This window comes from Mastigoproctus giganteus, chromosome 14 (assembly GCF_048544385.1).
Source record: "Mastigoproctus giganteus isolate SK-2022 chromosome 14, ASM4854438v1, whole genome shotgun sequence".
NCBI lineage: Eukaryota > Metazoa > Arthropoda > Arachnida > Uropygi > Thelyphonidae > Mastigoproctus > Mastigoproctus giganteus.
Genome location: NC_143588.1, coordinates 73,174,957 through 73,190,588, shown reverse-complemented (window position 1 = coordinate 73,190,588; position 15,632 = coordinate 73,174,957). Strand labels below are relative to the sequence as shown.

Sequence of the window (15,632 nt, the reverse complement as noted above, 5' to 3'; positions counted from 1 at the left end):
TTTACTTGAGCGTGTACAGAGAAGGGCAACAAGATTGGTGAGGGGAATGACGGGATCCTCCTACCAAGAGATTCTAAGTTCTGCAAATTGCAGCGGCTGGAGATTAGACACCTGCGAGGTGATCTGACTGAGGTGTATAAGGCCTTGAATGGGTTGGGCACGCTGAATTCTGATGGGAATATTCCACTTACTCAAATTGCGACCCTAATGGAGCATAAATTCAAATTGAGGAAAGACAGTTGTAGAATAGATGTGCGGAAATTTGCCTTTAGCCAGCGGGTGGTTAATTGCTGGAACAAACTTCCATCTGTCGTTGTGGAAGTTGATAGCTTAAATAAATTCAAGAAGGAACTAGACAAACAATTAGAGGGAATGGTTGTGGGATGGTTTTTTTTTTTTTTTTTTTTTGACTGATGCTACATAAGCTCATACGCTTGCTTTCTTGCATCACATGCCTCTATTACGATAAAATAAAAATTAGAGCAGTCATGTCATAAACATAAAGCCATGTTGTAGTAAAATACAAAATGTAACGTCAATTGAAAAACACGTAGCGCAAAAGTTAAAATATCCCAGCTCCGGCTATAATTGCTTAGTGCTGGTTAAAGCGTAATGTATGTTCTGTTTACAATACTGAATTTCCGCGAATAAAATGTCATTTTACCCTCGCCTGAAATCGACTAACTCAGCCACGTTGTGAAACAGTCTATAAAACTTCCTCGGGTCGTTTACCAGATTCAAACCCGGGCCTTTTTCCCCCAGTGTGCGGAGAACGGTGCTTATGTGCACCGTGCTGCCCACGAGGTCTCCTCATAGATTGTCGAGCTCATTTTAAAATTTCAGGAGTGTTCTGAATGGTGTAACAACTACCTTCGATCCGTTCTTGGAGAACTTATGCGTACTAACCAGGGTAGTGTAAACAAGAACCATGATGTGTTCCCATATAAACAGATGTTGTGGATTTAAAATGAAATCGATAGAAAGCGCAGGCCGTGCAACTGGTCCACTCCAACTGAAAGGATTCTTATTAATAAGAAATTCTCAGTCAGTGAGGTAAAATATGCTGTTGTCCCATCATGCATGATCCACATTTCACGGTGTGTTTCCAATGGAACTTCCAGCAAAGTTCCTCCTCCAAGGAATGCCTGTAATCTTGGCCATGGAGCGCAGGTGTCAGGGAAAACTGACCAACCAGGCAATCACCAATGACACCGCTACTTTTGCCGAGACTGTATGATAACACGAGGATTTTCCCGTGCTCATTGGTGATTGTTATGAAAATTCATAATGGCATCACTTGTGAATTGCGATTTATCCGTGAAAAGTGGACAACACAGAAAAGAAGTTCGACACATTGCTGCACAAACTATTGACAAAACATGACTCGTGGATAGAAATCATCTTGTGAGAGGGCCTGCACTCGCTGCACGTGATATGGGTAGAGTTGCTGCTCACGAATTTTTACACAGTTTTACACGATACAACACCTAATGCTGCAGTGCATTTGTATCGAGGTTTCTCCTCGATCGTGTCTTCCACCTGTTTCACTGAAGCAGATGATCAGACAGTTCTGATTCTTTCCAAGTCAACGATGACAGCTAGAAGGGAACGTGTCTCTCAAAAATGGATGGTTGCAAAAGTTTCCCGGTAGAGACGCTGAGCTTCAGCCAGTAGCGCTGCGAACCTATGTGCCGCTGGTAGACGAAATAAAATTTGCCGCCCTAAATGTTAACCAACCAGAAAGCAATGTTAAAAAAAAAAAAAAAAATATAGCGCCCTACCGAACTGCCGCCCGTAGGCTACGCCTACCGCAAGTGGTTATGGGTAGGCGTTAGAGTACTGAGATTTCATGACTGAGATTTCATGACCAAGGTATTAGCGGTGTGCCAAAGTTTTGGCAGGTACTGCTTCATACAATAAATAATAAATAATTATGGTCGAGGTAAAAAATAACACGTACATTAAAAATAACAACAGTAAACAAGGAATACTGATTCACTTACAGGTAACTTAGGACAAAAGATAAACAGAAGAATCGACGACTCACTTTTAAGACGAAAACCTAACAAATCCAGCAACTGCGTTAAGAGCATTACGGGCTTTCTGGGGTATGAAACTTGATCTCTTAGAGCGCACAACAAGGAAACAGTCAGAAAATTTCTCCTCTACTATTTTAATTCTGTCATCAGTTATGGTATTGAAGTTTGGTCCGCTGCTCCTATGTCCAGTCTGAAGATACTCTGGGGTCTGGAATTCTGCGTCCTAAAGTGGGCCAACAATTGGGCTCACCTACCCTATACAACATCAAAATCACAGCTCTTCATAAATCTGAGATAAAACCCGGCCCAGCACCTGGGATATGCGAGGAAGCTTACAACGGTGCTTAATTTGTGCTCCGCTGCTCGTTAATATCTGGGAAATCGTAGGGGGAAAATCCCTGGTAGAGCCCTCAGAAACCGTCCAGCGCTCTGTTCTAACCTGCGGACGCTCTCGACCTTTAAGCGGCACTTTCCGAACAGCATCATCGGCCCGCTGAACTCCGCAAACATTGATTTGGATGTGTAGTCCAGAGATTCTGCCTACAGAGAAGAAAAGCGCAAATCCATGGTCAGGTGCATTCAGCATTCCTGCAATTGTCAGCGGAATAACTCCCAGTGAAAGTTTCCAGACTGTCTCAATGTGTTGCAGCTTGTATATAATAAGTATAAAACCTATATACTGTAATGCAATATAAGCTCTGTATAATAAATATATTATAATAACTATAAAATCTATTTATTGCAATATTAGCTGTGTACATTGCACTGTCTATGTATTCTATGTATTTGCTGTGTACCCACGTAGTTTATGTATTAATTGTAAGATTCCTGTGGTTGCCTGTAGCGGGAATCGTGTCCTACATTTCTATGAATAAAGAATTTTATTACTATTATAAGAGCAGTTGCTTCACCCAGGAGTACATAAAAAAAAATATCGTCCCAAAATTTGCATGCATATAAGGTGACGTCTGATATGTAAATGAATAATATTTACTTATCAACTTATTTATTGACAGGAGTACTTACTTTTTTCTTTTTTTTTTACTCTATGAAAAAAAGAAAGAAAGAAAATGGACTATAGCTCAGAAGAACAGAATTTCTGGACTTATATGTCCATTTTTTATCCTTAATATTCAGAAGAACACACTTCCAGTGTGTGTTCCTGACCTATTACAATATACAGCGCGCTCACGCACCATATATTGTAATAGGTCAGGACAGTGGTTCCCAAATCGTGCTCTGCGGATCCAAAGGGATCGGTGGATAATTTCTGAAATTACTACTTTGAATTTTACTTTTTTTTTTTTAAACAAAATCTAAATATCATTACAGGATGGACGCTGTTTGTTGTGGGGGTTTGATGGCGCATAAGCTGCTTTGGCAAGACTCTTCACAAAATTCATTAGAAAAGCTGTGACGCCTAAGGAGTGGAATAATGCAATCATAGTTTTGCTGCATAAGAAAGGAGATAAATCAGATATTGGAAATTACAGACCAATTAGATTTTTATTTCACATCTACAAGTTGTGTCAAGGGTACTTACTAAAAAAATAGAAAGAATACTTGATGAGAATCAACCAAAAGAGCAAGCTGGCTTTAGGACAGGATTCTCAACTATGGATCACCTTCACGTAATATCACAGCTAATGGAGAAAGCAAATGAATATAAAACACCATTATGCCTGGCATTTGTGGATTATGAAAAGGCATTTGACTCCATACACCTTAAGGAAATGTTTCGGGCACTGGAAAGACAAGGCCCCATATATTATGATTTTGAAGAAAATATATGAGAACGCTACCTCCTTTATTAGACTAGACAAAAACAGTAGCAAATTTGAAATTGGGAAAGGAGTTTGACAAGGAGGCACAATATCTCCGAAGTTGTGCACAATATCTCCGAAGTTGTTTACTGCTGCCCTTGAGGAAGCTTTCAGAAGATTAGACTGGTCGTAGAAAGGAGTCAATGTGAATGGAGAGTACTTAAACCATTTACGATTTGCAGATGACATTGTGGTCATAAGCAATGATCCCAAAGAATTAGAGGAAAATCTTAATCAGTTATGTAGAGTTAGTAAGGATTTTAGACTAAAGATGAATGTCTAAAACAAAAGTAATGATGAACAAGTATGCCACAGAAAGGGATATAATGATTGAAGGAGCAGTAATTGAAAAGGTGGAGTCATACTTATCTGGGACAAGTCATTAGCTGTAATAATGATAAATAGCTGGAAGTCAAGAGAAGAATAAATTTTGGATGGATAGCATTCAGGAAATATAGTCACATACTGAGGAGCAATATCCCAATTTGTCTGAAACGTAAAATAATGAACCAATGTGTAGCGAAGAATGGAACGAATTATATTGGGAATCAGACTGTTAAATAAGAAAAGAAACACGTGGATTAGACAGCAAACTCAAGTAAAGGACATTCTTATCAAAACTAAAGAACTAAAATGGTCTTGGGCAGGACACACAACTCGAAGACATGATGACAGATGGACTAAGAAAATAACAGAACAATACCAAGAGGAAAAAAGAAAACCTGGAAGACAACGACGGAGATGGACAGATGAAATTCATGAGTTTGTGAGTAGTAAATGGATGGCCATTGCACAAAACATAAGGAACTGGAAAGTTGCTGGAGAGGGGCCTTCATCCTGTAGTGGATTGAAAATGGCTGATGATGATGATGAAGCTGCTTTGGCTATAATGCGCCTAGACGCGATGTCGCGCCCGACATTTAAAATTCAGTTGTCTACAACCACTCCCAACTTTAAAAGACTTTGTGAGACAAAAAAAACAGGATTCTTCACACTAGTAGTCTAAGAGACACGATTGATTGTATATTCAAATAGTGACAGTTTATTATTCAGTTATTTTTTGTGCCAGTGTGGAAAAAGTAGACTGTAAACATATAACAAATCAGTTATGAGTTATAATTTTGGATGCCTTTGTCCGGACATCCCATATTTAAATAAGCTAGGATGTGAGAATCCGTGGTTATTTTTCAAAGCGAAAAGGGGTACACAAGCAAAAAAGTTTGGGAAACACTGGGTTGGTTAGGGCATTAAATCTGCTTGACGCGTAAGTTCATGGCAATGCAGGCATTGCAAGTTTGTCAGGTGAGATTATATAGTGTCATCAGAGAGTTATTATAAATAACTCCGGTGGGAGGGGGAGGCACACAGAACCAGAGGTGTTTGCAAGAATACAAGAACATAATCATATTTAGCAGTTGTGTGCTAGAGCCACGTCAACTCACCCCGTTTGACTACTCGGCCACAGGGTAGAAATGTTTGGCAGTTATGCTAAAAAAAAAATGTGATATATACTTGGTTATAGGACAGCAGATTTCCATTTTCGGGAGAAATGTAATGGTTCAGGAGGTGGAAAGATGTCGGAAGGAGAAGCGCAGAAAAGCGTAAAACAAATATAACACTGGTTTGTTATTCCCTGTCCCAATTGCATCCATGGTCCAGCTATTCGGATGGAATTACAAAGCCGGTTAACCCGAGTTATATTTAATTCATGCTTTTCTGCTCTTCCACTTTCGATATCTTTGTACTGTGTCTTTCTGGTTCTTTCCACCCACCCTGAACGATTAGCTTTCTGAGGGGATTAGAAATATTCTGCTTCCATATAACCAACTACTGTATATTCACTTCTTTTAATATATTAATAATTTAATATATTTTAATATATATGCCAAGCACCCCTCTGAACCAGAACATATTAGTCCCCTGATGCCTCTGGATTATTATTCTCGTAGATGTCTGAATTATTATGAAATTATCATCCCTAACATATATTAATATGCTAGAAACGTAATTTTAGATTCGAGGTAACAACTAGCTTCGGAGTATAAAGGCAGAAATATAGAAAATATGCTTCTAACCTATTAATTTTTTTAACCATAAAATTTTACAGTAATAAAAAAAAATGCCTAAGGATGGAAAATCAAAATGACTGAACATGTCATATGATTACATCTTCACGCGCAAAGCAGCTGAAAAAAAAGTAACATAAAGATATGTAATTTAATTACTGAAAATGTATGAATTAAAAATATTTAAGTGCAATGGTAAATGATTGTTAGTCCTATGAGAAGTAGACAGTCAGAAAAATTAAGAGAAGAGTAATAAAATAAAAGAAGGTGAAATAATCTCAATTTGCTAATGCATTTGAAATGAATATAATAATTAGGTAAAAAAAAATACGATAATGCCATTGGGGTTGACCTCCCCCCCTCCCCCCTACATATAAATTCCCTAATACCAGGCTCAAACAAATGGACAGAATGTTCCCCAATGCATCTCTTCACCTCATAAACCATCACAACATTGATTGCAACAGGTTAATCAACTCTGAAGCCTACAGGAGTCGGATCTCCAATAAAATGAAGAAAAATAATCCAACCCAGTAATTGCAACTGAAAGCCAAATGTCCTGTTCTGCAATTTTTTTTAAATTCATAACTGTTCTGCAATTTTTTTTAATTCATAACTGTTCTGCAATTTTTAAATTCATAATTAAAATTCCTAGGCATTGTTAATATCTATATAAAATCTGCTATGTACATATACTTGATTATTTTATGTCATTCCCGTTGTATTTTTACCTGCCCCTAGCCATGTGCTGTGATGGGCTTGCTGTATTTGCAATAAATGAATATTTATTTATTTATTTATACTGAACGTATACAGAATACACTTAAATCTAATAATTTACACGAATTGATAAACACTACTTTTCTGAGGATGATTCTTTGATATTTCGCAGTAATATAAATGACTTAATGAACTATTTAGGAATTAGTTACAATCCTACACAGTGGAGATGTTTTACTGACTCATCAAAGAGGAGTCTCAAAGGTGTGTTTCTCTATAATGAAAATAAATATGCATCAATTCAAAGAAAGAGAATTTCTTTCAAATTCTCTGTGAATTTGAAACACATGAGAACTTGAAGCAATTGTTGACAAATATTAAGTATGAAGAATATGGTCGGTCGATTTGTGCTGACTTTAAAGTGATAGGGATGTTACTTGGACAGCAAAAATGCCTTGCTTTTTGTGTGAGTGCCACAGCCCGGTAAGAAGTAAGCACTGGGATATCAAGGTCTGGCCAAAGAGAGGGGAAGTTTTTTGTCCCGATCAAAGAACGTACAGTTGTGTTCAAAGAAAGTGCATCATCCCTTACAATTGTAATTGTCGTCCGAATAACGGAAGTATACGGCAATATTTCTTACAGATTGCATCCGATAAGATTGACACGCGTAGGTGATGTAATATTGCATCAGCTGTTACTTTCAGCTATATAAGCATGCTCTGCAAGGGTTGCAGTCATTCCTTGCTTGTGTCAGGATCGCGAGTTACGTGCAGTTGACGCCACGAAGAAAGAGTGCTATACGTGAGGAAGGATGTTCTTCCCGTCATATTGCTTATAGAGTGGCTTGTAATAAGTCGACAGTAAGTAGATTTCTTTTCAAACTCAAGAATACTGGTTCTGCTGATAGGAAAAAAAGGAACCGGACGCAAACGAGCTTGTACACCAAAACAGAACCGCGTTTATGGCCTTAAAAGCCATAAAGCTTCTTCGTGTGAGCTGAAAAGAGAATGGGAAAAACATACAGGAGTGGTAGTAAGTGCAGTAACAGTCAGAAGACGCCTCTTCAAAAATGGACTTGCAGCCCGTCGTCCTAAGAAGAAGCCTCTCCTCACACAAAAAAATGAAAAAGCCCCGATTAATTTGGTGTACGGAGCATGTCAAATGGACCCCCGAGCAGTGGAAGTCAGTTATTTTCTCGGATTAGAAGAAATTCAACCTGCATGGGTCTGATGGGAGACAAACGATTCGCCGTAGGCGTGGTGAAGAATACCATCCAGACTGTATGGTATCTACAGTGAAATTCCCTACCAGCCAAATGATATGGGGGTGCATTTCGTATCGCGGAGTAGGTCACCTGCAGTTTATAAGAGGTTCCGTAAATGCCAATGGATACCTGGCTATATTGGAAGGCAAATTGCTGCCAACCATTAGAGACCATTTCAACCTGCCAGGTAACTGCATCTTTCAGGACGACTCTGCTCCTTGTCATCGGGCGAAAAGTGTAAGTACGAACTTCTATAGTTACTTTAGCTTCATTTCTGTTTGCTTTTGTTACAGGTGAAAAAATGGTGAAAAAAACGGTCTATTACAACTCTTAGCTGGCCAGGAAACAGCCTGATCTGAATCCCATAGAGAACTGTTGGCATCGTGTGGCATTTGCAGTTGCCAGAAAGAAACCAAAGACCTTTCGTGAACTTCAGGATGCCATAATTCGTGTTTGGAACCACGAACTATCAGTTAATTATCTTCAGAAATTGATCTTGTCAATACCTCGACGGTGTGCTGCTGTCATCAGGACCAGGGGCGTTGCAGCTGAATATTAGTTTTCACCTGGTGAACTTTTCATTTTAAAAAGATAAAATGAAGCAAATTGAGGGCGTCTGATAACATTTCAGCCCTATTTGTTGTGTTTACCAAACCCGTTGCCGACCGGGCTAGCCGAGTGGGTAAAGTACCTGCCCGGCAACCCAAAGGTCGCGGGTTCGATTCTCGCCTCGGGCTTGGATCAAAGTACTGCAAAAACCTTGGGAGGTGCAATATGGCCACAGAAGCCGATGCGCCAACAACTACCAAATCAAAAAAAAAAAAAAAAAAAAAACCAAACCCGTTGTATAAAGGTTGCAAATGCTTAGTTTGGAATATTTTGAGAGCACCTGTCAAATATTACTTAGCTTTGCCTTAATTATTAATAAATATCTTTTGTTTATATTTCTATTTATGATGCTAGTCATTAATGTAACATACCATCGCGAAAAAGGGTTAGAAATGTGAAATTCCTAGGTGATGCACTTTCTTTGAACGTCAGTGTAGTTCATAAACCACTGGTAGACTTCAAAACTGTCCTCCTTCCACCCTTTCGTGTCAAACTGGGTTTGATGAAACAGTTTTTGAAAGCTTTACCTCAGAAGGTCCCTGCTTCAACTACCTTTGTACTAAATTCCCATCATTCACCCAAGAGAAGCTAAAAAAAAAGGTATTTTTGTTGTACCTCAAACTCACAAACTGATGAAGGGTTAGAAATGTGAAATTCCTAGGTGATGCACTTTCTTTGAACGTCAGTGTAGTTCATAAACCACTGGTAGACTTCAAAACTGTCCTCCTTCCACCCTTTCGTGTCAAACTGGGTTTGATGAAACAGTTTTTGAAAGCTTTACCTCAGAAGGTCCCTGCTTCAACTACCTTTGTACTAAATTCCCATCATTCACCCAAGAGAAGCTAAAAAAAAAGGTATTTTTGTTGTACCTCAAACTCACAAACTGATGAAGGGTTAGAAATGTGAAATTCCTAGGTGATGCACTTTCTTTGAACGTCAGTGTAGTTCATAAACCACTGGTAGACTTCAAAACTGTCCTCCTTCCACCCTTTCGTGTCAAACTGGGTTTGATGAAACAGTTTTTGAAAGCTTTACCTCAGAAGGTCCCTGCTTCAACTACCTTTGTACTAAATTCCCATCATTCACCCAAGAGAAGCTAAAAAAAAGGTATTTTTGTTGTACCTCAAACTCACAAACTGATGAAGGACCGAGATTTTGAGGGAACTATCAACAAAAGAGAAATACAGACATGGATTAACTTCAGGTTAGTTGTTGAGAATTTAGGAAACAATAAGGATCCAGCCTACAAAAATATAGTTGAAAATATGTTGGCAAACTTCAAGAAGCTGGGGCTGCAACATGAGTGTCTTTCTTATTCTTATCGAATTATTCCCAGAAAACTAGGAAGTGTTAGTGAAGAATAGGGTGAGAGGCTTCACCAAGACATTAAAGACAAGGAGACGAGGTACCAGGAGAAGTAGAATGTCAACGTGATGGGTGACTATTTCTGGATTCCGAAGAGGGACTGTAAAGTGGAAGGAACTGCAAGAAAATCAAAGAAACTAAAATCTGACCAATCATAGTTCAGTTTTTAAAAAGACAGGTGAATGTTTAGTGAACTTTTTAACTACACTGCCCTTTTCAGTAGTGTTTTCAACATGTATTTAAATATAAAAGTCCGATAAAAGTAGCATTTTGTTATAATTTCGGTGGACAAATTCTGCCAAAATTAATAAAAACTTGTGAAAAATCAAAATTTCTTTCGTGATTTTTGGAAAAACCTGTTGTGATGGAAACAAACGGAAACCATTTTTGATATCAGCATTAGAAAATGATTCAGAAACACCCTTTTCTGAGAAAACATCAGTAATTTTTTTTCAAAATGCAGAGTAGTGTAATCTATTAACATTTCCTTTACACTGAATTTATAACTATCCTTGGGAATAATATCCTAAATGGTACATTTTTAATTAGAGCAGTATTGTTATCAATCTACGAAAACATTGCAAAACGTCTCATGAACTTCAAATTGCTCCACAGTAATTTTGACAGTAACCTGAAGTTTACTATTAATAACATAATCAGTAGTTTTATTTTAATAAATATTAACTACTTGTCAGTAATTAACAATTAACTAATAAATTATTGCAATAGTTCTAGAATTATATAAATAAATAAGACAAAGTACCAGCATAACTTCTGACGCACAGAGAACTTTATTTTCTTAGGCTGGTTTTGGAGTTTTTCAATGGATTGTTTTCCTCATTGCTGGAATTGGACTGGCTTCAGATTCTATCGAGGTGTTCGTAATAGCATATGTACTGCCTAGTGCTGAGCAAGAATTATGCATGGAAGATTATCAAAAAGGCTGGCTGGGTATGTATATTTTTTATTTTTCTTTACTATTTTTTAAAACCAGATTTCAATAGAAAATGATATTCCTTTTTCCGGTTTGTTGAAATTATTTGAGGTGCTTTCATAGTTTCAAAGATGTTATAAATAAATTCTAATTCAATATTTACTCGGATTCTCTGGAAATTTATATTTAACAACAAGTATTCACCGTGTACATAGAACCCTTTTATATATTAATGAGATTTTCCTCAGATATCAGAGGCAGGTATTGGCAAACAACTTATGATACTGTGAAAAAGCCTAAAATCATATTTGTTGCTTTGTCAATTTTTATAAATACCTTTACAAGATGAAAAGAATAAAATTAGCTTTAAATCACTTCTGTGAATAATTTAAAAAAGTGCACAATGTTCGACATTTCCTTGCTGAGTAATGGTGAATTATCCGAAACATACATCCATTTATGTAAAGATATAACACGAAATTTATTTATTTATTAAACAGCTACAAAATAGCAATCAAAGATGCCTTAGGGTGCAGCAACAAAAAAGAGTATAACACAGCATCAAAGCAGAAACTTGGAATAAAAAATTTCATCAGGTAAAAAAAAAAAAAAAAAAACAGAAAAAGTATATAAATATGAGGAAAAAATCGATTTAAAGACTCAGGTAACGGGTGCGTTTAAAAATTTCAGTTGCCTCTTGAAGTTGAAGTGTCCAGGGGTATCAAATATCTCTAAATTTGCTTTGCTGATTGATATTGCAGTCCTAATATACTAGTCGTAATATCCATAGTTTGTTCTTGCATAGGATGGTTTAAGCAGTGAACGGTTTCTTAAGGCTCTTTTCGATGGGTTGAAGTTAATTTGTGAGACGAGGAAAGGGCAATTTATGGTAACATATAACAGCTCGTTAAAAAGGATTTGCTTTATCTCTTCTTTCTTCAAGCGTTTCAAATCCAATACACCACTCTTTGTAATAATAATAAATTTTCTGTTTATACTCCGGGACGATCAAACGGTCAGAGGAGTTCACAAGATAGACATAATACAAGAAACAGCACCGTATTCAGCAGTCACGGGCTTGAACCCCGGTCACTCAAGACGTGCGTACTTATGCACCCACGCGCCTGACCACTAGGCTACGGCGGCCTCAAATTTCTCGTTATATTCTAGTTCACTTTTAAAACAGACGTATGGTAATGCTCTTTTTTGGATATTTTCAATTTCAAGTTTTTGCTAAGTTACACGGAGAGACCAAACCTAGGAGGAAAATTCTAAGGGCAGCCTAACAAATTTAGTAAAGAAAATTGAATAGTGCCAATTGATTGAAGTCTCGGTTAACTCTTTTAGGAAACCCTAGCTTTTTGCTAGTTGCCCTCATAATGTTTGAGACATGGACATCAAAGGAAAGTGATTTTTTTATTAAAAAAAAAACCCAAATTTTTGGCAGAACTAACTTTTTTTGTTCGCCTTGTTATTAATGCAATAAGAAAAGTTAAGGTTTTCTTTTCTTTTCTTTTTTTTTTTTTTTTTTTTTGTGCACATTAGCAAAACTCATCAGCTCACGCTTATTTTCATTGACAACCATTCTATTCTCATTTAGTCAATGGATTACTCGTTGCAGAGCTTCATTAAGAACTTCTAGTCGTCGTTGGTATTGCGAATAGCTTTATAAATTGACGTCTGCAAAATTGTTAATTTTGATTTGGTAGTCTGCAATAATACTTGCCATGTCGTTGAAGTAGATTAGAAATAACAGCGGGCCCAAAGATGGTCCCTGTGGGACACCATTTCGGGTTTAAAAGGATGTGAGATCTGACCTTTAAAAGTCAACGACATTTCTCTACCTTCAAAGTAGTTTGCAATTCAGTCAAGAGCATGACTCTGAGTCCATAACCATGCAGTTTATTAATTAATTTCTGATGAACTACTTTGTCGAAGACTTTGCTTAAATCAAGGAAGATGGTGTCGATTTGTTCCCCTTCGTCAAGCGCCTGGTATATATCCGATATAGAGATCATATCAGTGCAGGTGGAACGTGCCTTGATAAATCCGTGAGAGAAATCCGAAAGATTGTTTCATAAAATTAAATAGTTGCTTCATTACAATTGATTCAATTATCTTTAAGAGTGTATGGGTCTCCTTTTTATAAATAGGGATAACAAAAGCCTTTTTAAGTTAAGCGGGACAGATTCCACTCTCAAAGAACAATTTTATTAAGTGAAGGAGGCTTAGTGTAGTTCCACATTTTTTCCATAAAACAGTAGGAATACCACCCGGACCATCAAGTAGGAACACCTTTTTCATACTGCAGATTGTGCTCAACAATTCTGCTTGGTTTATTTCAAAAACTCTTAAGGTATCAATATAATTGAGGGGAAAATTTTCGTTAACTTCAGGTAAGTCGTCATCTGAATCTGTTTTGTAAATTTCTTCAAAGCTGCTAGCAAGGTAGTCCGACTCAAGACATAGATGATAGATATTTGGCAATATTCAGCGTAGCATAACCACTCCTCCCTTCCTATCCTTTCTGTACACATTGTACTCCCCAAATTCCAATTCTATATCCCTTATATCTGAGTGACACCACGCCTCTGATGTCCCAACAATATCTGCCTTTAATGTCTTGATCAGCACTCAAATTTATCAATTTTATTTACTATACTCCTAGCATTGGTGTACATGCAAGTATACATGCACCTGTTCTTACTCTTAGTTACTCTAAAACAGCCTATGTATTTAGTTGTTCCATGATGACTCCCAGCAGCTATTGAAATCCCCAGCAGCTATTGAAATCCCCAGCAGCTATTGAAATCCCCAGCAACTTGCTCTCTAGGCTGCTGCTCATTCTAATAGGAGCAGTGCAAGAATTACTTTCGCCTCTGCCTGCGGCTACTGTTAACCTTTTAGTGTGTGAATCCCCCCAAGCAACCACCAAACGTTGCCTCGATAACATTAGCAAGTATTCTTGAATCATTTCTATTTAAGTGTATCCCATCCCTGTAGAAGCAATATCTCCTGTTAACAAGCACTTCATGCCATTAGCGCCAAAGTGTACAACAATATCACCCTATTTGCCCTTAAAAGATATCTGCTCTACAACGTCATGAACTTTTGCCCCTATGTTCACGATCGCTACAACATCAACGTATGCTGCCAAGTGTCAAAATGCATGCTTCATGCATTTTGAAACTCTTATTCTTCTGAGTAATTATCAGGGATCAGAATGGATCAGAGCCACCGGAAAGCCTTTCCCATTCGTCACACGTATCGGTAATGTCATGAACATACTTGATTATTAAAAATAAGATTATTAAAGTATCCGCTTAATAGAATTTTCCATTTCTACCCATGCCAATTATTCTTTTTTGACTTATTTTAGTTTTGTAAGGATCATTTCTTTCTAGTTGCTTCTCCTGCTATTGCGCTAGATAAACGTCTTTCGCTACCTAATATGTGCCCTCGCAGGTAGCATAGATGATAGCATTGACCTCCCCACACCGTGTGGTATTTAGCCTCAGTTTTTTTTTTTTTTTTTTTGGTAGTTGTTGGCGCATAGGCTTCTGTGGCCATAATGCACCTCCCAAGGTTTTTTCAGTACTTTGATCCAAGCCCGAGGCGGGAATCGAACCCGCGACCTTTGGGTTGCCAGGCAGGCACTTTACCCACCCGGCTAGCCCAGTCGGCCTTTAGCCTCAGTAGCCCTTGTGTCGTTAAGCTCTATACCAACAACGACAACACCCCCACCGTTTGGAAAAGACCTGAGTTCGAATCCCATCAAAGACACGAGGTATTTTACGGGCATTTTTCACAAATTGGCTAAGTTAGTCGGTCTCATGCGAGTGTAGCACGGTTTTATGTCTTGAAAACAGGCAATCGCCCACAGAACATGCAATTTATAGACAATATTTGCATGCAATTTATAGACAATATTTACATGCAATTTATATACAATATTTACATGCAATATGGTCTAAGTTGCTGATATGCCTAAAATCCAACAAAAACAAACTTATACGTATTTTATTTATTTATAAAGGTTAATTTTGTCTTGACCTTAAACCATCTATTCTTTCTCCGAGATAATTAGTGGTTTTGTTGTCCCCTGGCTTATCATGCGATATAAAATTTTATCTCGTAAGGTATGCGAGGTATTGTATATGTTAATTATACTGAATAGAAAATAATCGCCTAATAGTAATCTCTGTTCCTCTTTATTTTTAAGGACCTGCGCTATATTTGTGTAGAGAAAATTGGCAAGTAATGGGGTTACGATTAGAGAGAAATTTGGGCAAGTAAAAGCATTATTAAATTAATTCTTAAAGAACATATCAAGTTACTACTTCCTTCTAATCGGCGGTATTTCAAGTTGCGAAAGATCTAAAGTTTCCATGTCTGCGTCCAACCTATTTTGCGAATTCAAGTCTGCAAAGAGGAACATAAAAGTCGCCAGCTAGTAGTGTCGTTATCTCCGAGATTAAGTTAATTGCCGCCCACTTTAAGACGTTCTGAACGATTTTCACGTGTGCGGAAAATAAATAAGGCGCATTTGAATCTTGTTATCTTTGGTGAGATGCTGAGCAAAATGCCACAAATTGGTCAGAGCGGCCCTGCAACTAGTTGGTGGTAGTCCTTTTTGGAATGTGATTTCCACCGCTCCTCATTGTCTACGGTGCTTCCTTTTGCAATGTAGTAATAGCTTATGAAGTGAAGAAAGTCTGAGAATTTGTAATTCTTGATCCAGATCTTCACAAGAGAGACGAAGCCAAATTCATCCTTTACACTGAAGGATAAATATTTTACTGATCAGAGTAT

At 37.6% G+C, this 15,632-nt stretch overlaps 1 protein-coding gene across 2 annotated transcripts in view; it reads left to right on the top strand.

The window, feature by feature from the left end:
- Window positions 1-15,632, top strand: part of LOC150075240 (synaptic vesicle glycoprotein 2C-like) — a 212,684-nt gene that overhangs the window by 110,589 nt on the left and 86,463 nt on the right. For both annotated transcript variants that reach the window (XM_090388690.1, XM_090388691.1), the window contains exon 3: window positions 10,690-10,837. In XM_090388690.1, the coding sequence (XP_090244816.1) occupies window positions 10,690-10,837 (148 nt within the window). The remainder of the gene's footprint in view (window positions 1-10,689; window positions 10,838-15,632) is intronic.